The sequence below is a fragment of the Falco cherrug genome, chromosome 7 (assembly GCF_023634085.1).
Source record: "Falco cherrug isolate bFalChe1 chromosome 7, bFalChe1.pri, whole genome shotgun sequence".
NCBI lineage: Eukaryota > Metazoa > Chordata > Aves > Falconiformes > Falconidae > Falco > Falco cherrug.
Window position 1 is genome coordinate 285016 of NC_073703.1, and position 7091 is coordinate 292106.

Here is a 7091-nt window from a genome sequence, read left to right on the forward strand (position 1 = left end):
AGGGCATGAACTCCCTGATCTCCTGGCTAGCCCCAGCACAGCCCTGCTCAGCAATATTCCCGCTGAACACAACCAGGAAAGGAGCATGGTGGGAAAGGGGAGCGAGATTTCCCATTGCGGCTCAGGACCTCCAGCACAGGTAGGCACAAGGCTAGTGGGGGCAGCCACATCCCTGCTGGGTGGAGGACCAACTAGAAGGCAATATCTCCCAGCTGGCCATGCCCATCACCTGGACAGTAAGGGCACACATGCTGACCAGCCAGCTGCCCACCCAGGGGGACACATAGGCAGTTCGGAAGGATGCATGTCTAACACAGGAGTATTTTTTTTATTTTTTTTCCTCCTTGTAATGTTAGAGCTGCGCTTGCAGTTTGGACTCTAACCCCCTGCTGCTGAAGAGGAACAAGCCACCTCTAGCCCTTTTCTCTTGAACAGCAGTAAATGCTGAGAAGGTCATTGCTAATAAATCTTCCCTGTGCTAGTTCCCAGAGGAACTGGGTCATCTCAGGCACTTCCTCTCCCACAGCCTGCACCTCCTTGCAAAGTTATGGAGCTGTAAATTTGGCAGAATTTGTCAGGACACTAACAGATCTTAATGGGTCTCACCTGGGCCTCCACCCCCATGGGCCCAGGAACCCATTTAAACTCAGCCCTGGGCCATTAGTCTCTCATTGATGCGTATCCTAGGAGCGTTAGTCTTGAGCTGAGCAGTGCCTGGCTATGGACTGACTTGACCTGATCTCAGCTCTGACTCATGCCTATGGACTCTGTCTGACCCTGGTTACTCCCACCAGACCTCATCCTGACCTTCACCTTGCCCTGAGACCTGCCTCATCACCATGAACATGCTTGATGATCTGGACTCTCTCTCTGAACATGATGACCATCTGTGAGTCTGCTCTGCTTGCCCCTTGGGTAACTGGCTGTTGGGAGAGCTGCATTACCAGCTACCTGATCCTGGCTGGTGCTCAACCCTTCAGACCCTTTGCTTCCTGATTGTGGTCTGTGCATACAACACAAAAGGGAGATAATTCAAAGCCCAGCGTGCTGGGTGAGATTGCTGGGCACTCTTATTTGTCTCTTCTTTATGCACATAGGTTTGTCCTGCAGCAGCCCAGCCCCTGAAAGCACCCCTGTTGTATAATCGTGAATCTGGAGGAGCCCAAAAGTCCCTGCAGGCAGATGACAAGAAGAAATGGAACACAACCCGTGTCTCAGGACCCTCTGCTCCGACGCTTCCAGTTGTACATGGACTTCACTTTGTGTGAACCCTGGGCAGAAACATGTCCATGTCCCGCCCCCCCGCTATCTCCCTCCCTGACATGGCTGGGCACAGCTCCATCCATGCTGCTGCTGGGCATGCCCAGCTCTGGCCCATTGATGGGAAAGGAGGAACTGATTTGGAACGTGACAACCAGCAGCAGGTTTGGGTGCAGTGATCAGGGAACAGCAGCCTGCAAGATCCTGAAGGGAGTGGAAAAGGTAAGCGGTGAAACAGACTCTGGTCTTCAGTTTCTGCAGGGCTCTGATAAGTGGGATCCTGTGGGAGGCTGCTCTGAAGAGGAGAGGAAGCTCAGCAGAGCCGGCAGGCCTTTAAGGACAGGATCTGCCATGTCCATCCCAATGAGCAGGTACATAAGTAGGTGTACTGGGAAATGGGTTTGGCTAAACTGGGGATGAAACTCATGACTGAGCTCCAGTGCAAAAAGGCAGTACGAAGGGTATGGGAGCATGGGCAGGCCATGAAGGAGATATTTGGAAATGTTACCTGTGCTTGTAGGAACAACTTTAGGAAAGGCAAAGCTCAGATGGTTGAGACGTGCAGGGCACATCGGATCTCCTGCCACTACAGCTGCTTTAGTCACAGGAGATCTGATGCTCCTTGTGCATCCCAACAAGCCCCTTTAGCTGCTGGAGGATGAAGGAACCTGTTCACGACGGCACCACCGCGGCTGGCAGCGGGCTCAGGCAAGGCCGGGCTGCTCCGAGCTGCTTTTGCCTCGGCGCTCGCAAGCGGGGGCAGGGCCAAGGGGGACCGGCAGCGGGTGGGGGCGGGGGTGCCGCGGCAACCCCACTGAGCGCGTCCCGGGCGGGCGGGGGCAAGCGGCGACCGGGCGGCGCGGACCGGGCAGCCCCGCGGGCACCTCGGTGGCCTGGTGGGCGCCCTGTCCCAGCGCGTCCAGGCGGGGGTGGCATTGCTGGGGTGGGGGGCACAAGCAGAGGGCCAAGGCGCCGCGGGGCCTGCGCCCCCCCAGGCTGCGGGGCAGCGAGCGGGTGCGCTGGGGCTGGGGGCGGGCGCGAAGCCCGGGCAGCGAGCGGGGGGTGCGCGCCGCGGCCCCGCCCCTCGGCCCCGCTCCGCCCCGCGGTCTATAAGAGCGGCGGGCGTGGCGGGTGTGCGTGTTCGGGTCCCGGTCCCGACGGGGCGGCCATGGCGGCGCGGCGCTGCCTCCTACTGCTGCTGTGCGGCGCCGCGCTGGGCCCCGCCGTCCGCCTCGACCTGGCCGAGCACCGCAACCAGGTGGCCAAGATCAAGGTCAACCCCCGCGGCAGCCTCTGGGCCACAGGTAGCGGTGGGCGGCGGGGACGCAGGCGGCGGGCCGGGCGGGGCACGGGGGACCCAGGGCAACCCGCGGGGCGCCCCCTGCGCCTCCGCAGCCCTGTGGGGGCCGGGCGCGGCGGGACCCCGGGGCAGGGGCGAGACACCCTCCTCCAGCGTCTGCTGGTGGAGCGCCGGTGGCGCTCCGACCTCGGCGGTCCTGTCGGCAGGAGGGGGAAGTTTCCCCGAAGTCCCGCGGAGCCAGGACCCCGGGGCTTTGCGTTTCTCCTCGCTCCGTCCTGCTCGGCTTATCCAGGCGTCCGTTGGGTTTGCTCGGTGCTTCCCGCCGACTGGCGCTGGCGTGAGGCAGCGGGTAGCATCGAGCCCTAGCGCCGCCCCGGTCCCGCCGGTGCGCGGTGTTGGGACACGCCGGTTGTGTTGCAGGTCACTTCATGGGGAAGAAGAGCGTCACGGGCTCCCCGCACCTGGAGTCGCCGGTGGAGCCTGCAGTGCCATTGGCCTTCGGTCCTTCTCTCAGAGCTTTGCTGGAGGACGTGATGGAACTGCTTACCCGTGAGCTCCTGAAAATCCTCCTGCAGGAGAGACTTTTGGATGAGAACCAAGGAAAATATGACCTCACTGAACAGGTGAATATTGACTAAGATGGAGGGAGATGCTCAGAGCAGGGAGGTGGCGGAGATGTTAATCTGCAACAGCCAGCTTTACTGGAGATGGGAGCACCAACACAGCTGCTAGCAGAGTTTTCCCCCCTTTTGTGTTCCTGTTAACCCCCCCTTAAACCACTTCCTAACACCAGCCATAAAGGGGCAGAGAAATCTCCTTAGGCTTGTGTCTAGCTGGGCAGTGGCTAATAGTCCCAAGTGCTTGGGAAGGATGTAGGGGCAGTCAAGGGATGCTGCGATGGAGCTGTGGCAGTGGTGATCTCCAGCCCAGGCAGGGGCTGTTAATAAGCATCTGGGTCTTCCTTGGCCAGATGTAGAAGTGGATGGCTGACCGCTGTGGTGGCCGTGAAGAAATGTCTCCTTTTCCAGTCACTGCAGGGAGAAGGAAACCCTTTCTCCCCGCTATTTGTGTAGAGGGAGGCCAAGAGGGGCGCACAGCTCTGTATGTGAGGGGAGTGTGTCCTGCAAAGATCTTGGGCTTCTGATGTGCCCCTCTTGGGTCTGTGTCGCTGTGGTCGGGATCCCTTGTTACTGAGGAGCATGTAGCTTTGTTAGCTTGCCTTGCAGAGGGGAGGCGTGCCTCAGTTGTACCTCTGCAGAGTGGGTCTTGGGGAGCAGGCAGGAGCTCTGGTAGTCCTGCTGTGCGTCAGCAGGTCCTCAGCCTCCTCCGTGTGGCTTCTGCCTCAGAGCTCACCTAACTGAGTGGAAAAACCTGCCTCTGGGAGCAAGGCACACACACAGATCCTCATGCAGGACACGGAGATGAAATTGCTCAGTTTATGGGGCTCTGCTTGTCTGTTGCCTCATGTGCACTTCCCTGGCGTCTCCCCCTTTCTAGTCACTGCAGAAGATAACTGAGAGCCTAAAAGGGATGAAATCCTCCTAGGTGGGTCCTGCATGTGCTGTCCCACCAAGCTGCTGTACTTGAGGAGATATCCAGTAACACTGCTGTGCAGGTAAAGCTACTTCTGTTATCTAGGTTTGGGCAGTGCTTGCTCCTCCTCTTTGCCTTTTATATTTTTGTTTTGTTTTGTTTTTTTGAGGAAGGCACAGGTGGAGCCGAGTTGCAGCGATATGAGCCTGACTGGCATTAATTGCTCAAGTGCCCTTCTTGACTCGGTTTCAGCAGACTAAGGTAAACCGAGGCTTTCCTAGAGAGCTGGTCCAGTCAGGATAGAGGGCTTTCCACTGTGAAGGTAACAGCTGGGCATGACTGAAGACACCAGCCCACCCTGCTCCCCTTAAGATGCTTTGACTGCTGCGCTGCTGCAGCTTTTTCTGCTTGTATGCAGTTGAAAGGGAGGAGAGGGCTTTGAAGGCCCTAGATCCTTCTCCATCCCCACTAGGGAGCCTTTGAGGTGGAGAGCATTTGCTTCATTAACTGCCTAAGATGATGGTGCTGCCCTAATGATTTGTGAGCATGTGGTGTGAGTTTGATAAGAGTGATCCTTGTGGCTCCCTTCTGTGCAGGTGAGCCACATAGTCACAGCTCATGTTGCAGATGGGCTTGGGCAGAGGTTGCCCTGAGCACTGGTGCTGTGTCTTAGGCTGGCAGCTGGGTGCTGGTGCCCTGCCAGCCCTGTCAGCGCTCATTGCCCGTGCCTGAAGGCAGGTCCTGGCTAGGGATAGCACCCAGCACTGGACATTGGTGTTTGGTGCGTGTGTGCTGGGTGTCAAAGTTTTGCTGGTGGAGGGCAATTTGGCTTATGGTCAAGCAGGTGCTAGCCAGCTGCCTGCCTCACTGCCCCGATGCCTTGCCGCGGGATGCCCTGCACACATGTGGCATCGCAGCTTAGGTGCCTCATGTGCAGCTGGCTCCTACCCCTCACCTTCTCCCAAAGCTTCTCTCCTCTCCTTGGCCAGTGCCCTGGTGTGCCAGCTGTCCTCTTGGTGGCAGTGGAGACCTTGCTGGGTGGTAGGCCTGGTTCTGCCCTTCAGGTACCGCTGAGCACCTCACCAGACTCAACTCCTGCCTTCCTGCTCCTTTCTTTGCCACCTGTCCCCCCAGGGCATCCTCCCCCCTGAGCTGCTGGTTGATATTACAGGACTGCTGCTCCCTGTTGCCTTTGAGTGCTCTCTGTGTTACGCTTTTCTGTCAGACCTTATTTTTTCTTGCTCTTGTGGGTGACAGCGGTGCCAATGCAAATTCCTGCCACCCTGACAGCTTTATCCCTCAGTGTGACTGTTGTTGGACATGTAGGGTCAGCATCCAGCCTGTGCTTGAACTGGCCTGTGTGCTGTTTCGCCACCTGTCTAACAAGCTGTTTGATAGCTCTGCTCTATGAAATGCTGTCTACTCCCTGCTCAGGATCAGTCACTCTCATCTCAACTCTGTTTAGAAAAAGAGATTCTTCTCCTTTCCTTAGGACCCCCTGGTCAGCAAGGCAGGAGTTAACATGCTCTCTAAGTGTTGCTCTGTTGCTCCAGCACACATGCTCTGCTTTGTGGCTCAATAAGTGTAGAGGGAACTTGACTTTTATTGAAAAATCTAATGAGCTTTTCCTTTTCTGAGGGTGTTACTGATCATTCACAAATGGGTTCTTTCTTTCTGTGGGGCCCCTCCAAGCATGAATAAATTACAGGGCTTAGTCTTTTTACTTGCTCTCCCTTCACATGGGTTGGTCCTGTCTGCTGCTGTTGAGTTTTCTCTCGGGATGTTTCCCATCCCTTTGCAAAGTGGGAGCCCACAATGCTGCTCTGTGCTTGCAGTGGCAGAGGTTGTGCAGAGCAGAAGGGGGTTGCAAACGGGGATTTCTGGTTTGTCTTTCTAGCCACATGTGGCAGGTAGGGCTTAGCCTTCAGCATGCTGGGGCTTCACGGTGCTGCTCTGTTGCTGTGTGTGACAAGGATTCAGCTGGCTGAGGAGGATTGATCCCATCCATTGTCATCTTCTTGGGGATGTGGCAGTATTTCTCCTGGAGACAAGACCGTGTGCATGGGGAGTGGAATGGCTGCAGGGGTTTGGGGAGAGGCCTCCTTCATGAAGGCAGATGCTGCCCTTCGTAGCTCTGGGACCTCTGGGCAGTATGCAATCCCACAAAATCTATTTGTAACTCTTCCCTGCTGTGTTTTGTCTGTTTGCCCAATCATATCTCTCTGCTGAATCAGGCCCCAGGCTGCTCTTGTTCCTGAAGCCCAGCCCAGTGGCTGCTGTCTCAGCAGCTGGTGAAGTTTGCTTCTGATGTCTGTCAGCTGTGGTCCAGCTGCCGTAGCACAGGGTGGGAGCCAGGCTTTCATGTGCTGTTCCAAGCCACCCATGAAAGTGCTGTCATGGCCCAGCATGGGACTATGTCTGATCATCTGCCCTGTGGTACCCAGCAGGTGACGTTTGTGGAGGCTGTGTATGGGACCCAGTGTCTCACCATTGTGCCTTTTCTTGTAGGAGACGGGGCTTTTAACAAAGGTGCTGGAGAAGTATTTTTCAAACTGAAGCAGCACAGCCATGGAGGATGAGGTCTGCCGGCTCAGCCATGCACAGTGAACGGAGGAGAGCATAGTCTTTGTGGGTTACTGTAGTGACATCACTTTTATTTATTCTTTCTGTAATATTGTTAATAGTAATTGCTTGTATGAAAACCAGAGCCTCCTTATATATTTCCTGTATGTTTTCTGCTTTCTTGATGTCTGATGTGCCCCTGTGAGTAAAACTGGCTCTTTGCACAGACTAGCTCAGACTTTTTTTTTGGGGGGGGGGAAGGCAGACCCTCAGGGCTTGTGCAGGAAAAATGGGAAGTGGGAGCAGCTTAGTGGGGGATGGAGAGAAGCTCCTGGCTCTCAGCAGCCAGGAGGGGGTTGGATTCAGTCCCTGCGGCCTCTGCTTACTGAAGGAGATGCTAACTGCTGCATGATGAAATTACAAGTTTGGATGAGCT

The 7091-nt window shown here is 56.3% G+C and overlaps 1 protein-coding gene across 1 annotated transcript; it reads left to right on the top strand.

Moving 5' to 3' along the window:
- Positions 1–2090: 2090 nt before the first annotated feature.
- On the top strand, positions 2091–6883 carry NMB (neuromedin B). The gene is made up of 3 exons (XM_055717400.1): positions 2091–2564; positions 2981–3183; positions 6602–6883. The coding sequence occupies exons 1-3, from the start codon at positions 2429–2431 to the stop codon at positions 6647–6649; spliced, it is 387 nt and encodes a 128-aa protein (XP_055573375.1). The 5' UTR covers positions 2091–2428; the 3' UTR covers positions 6650–6883.
- The last annotated feature ends 208 nt before the right edge of the window (positions 6884–7091 follow it).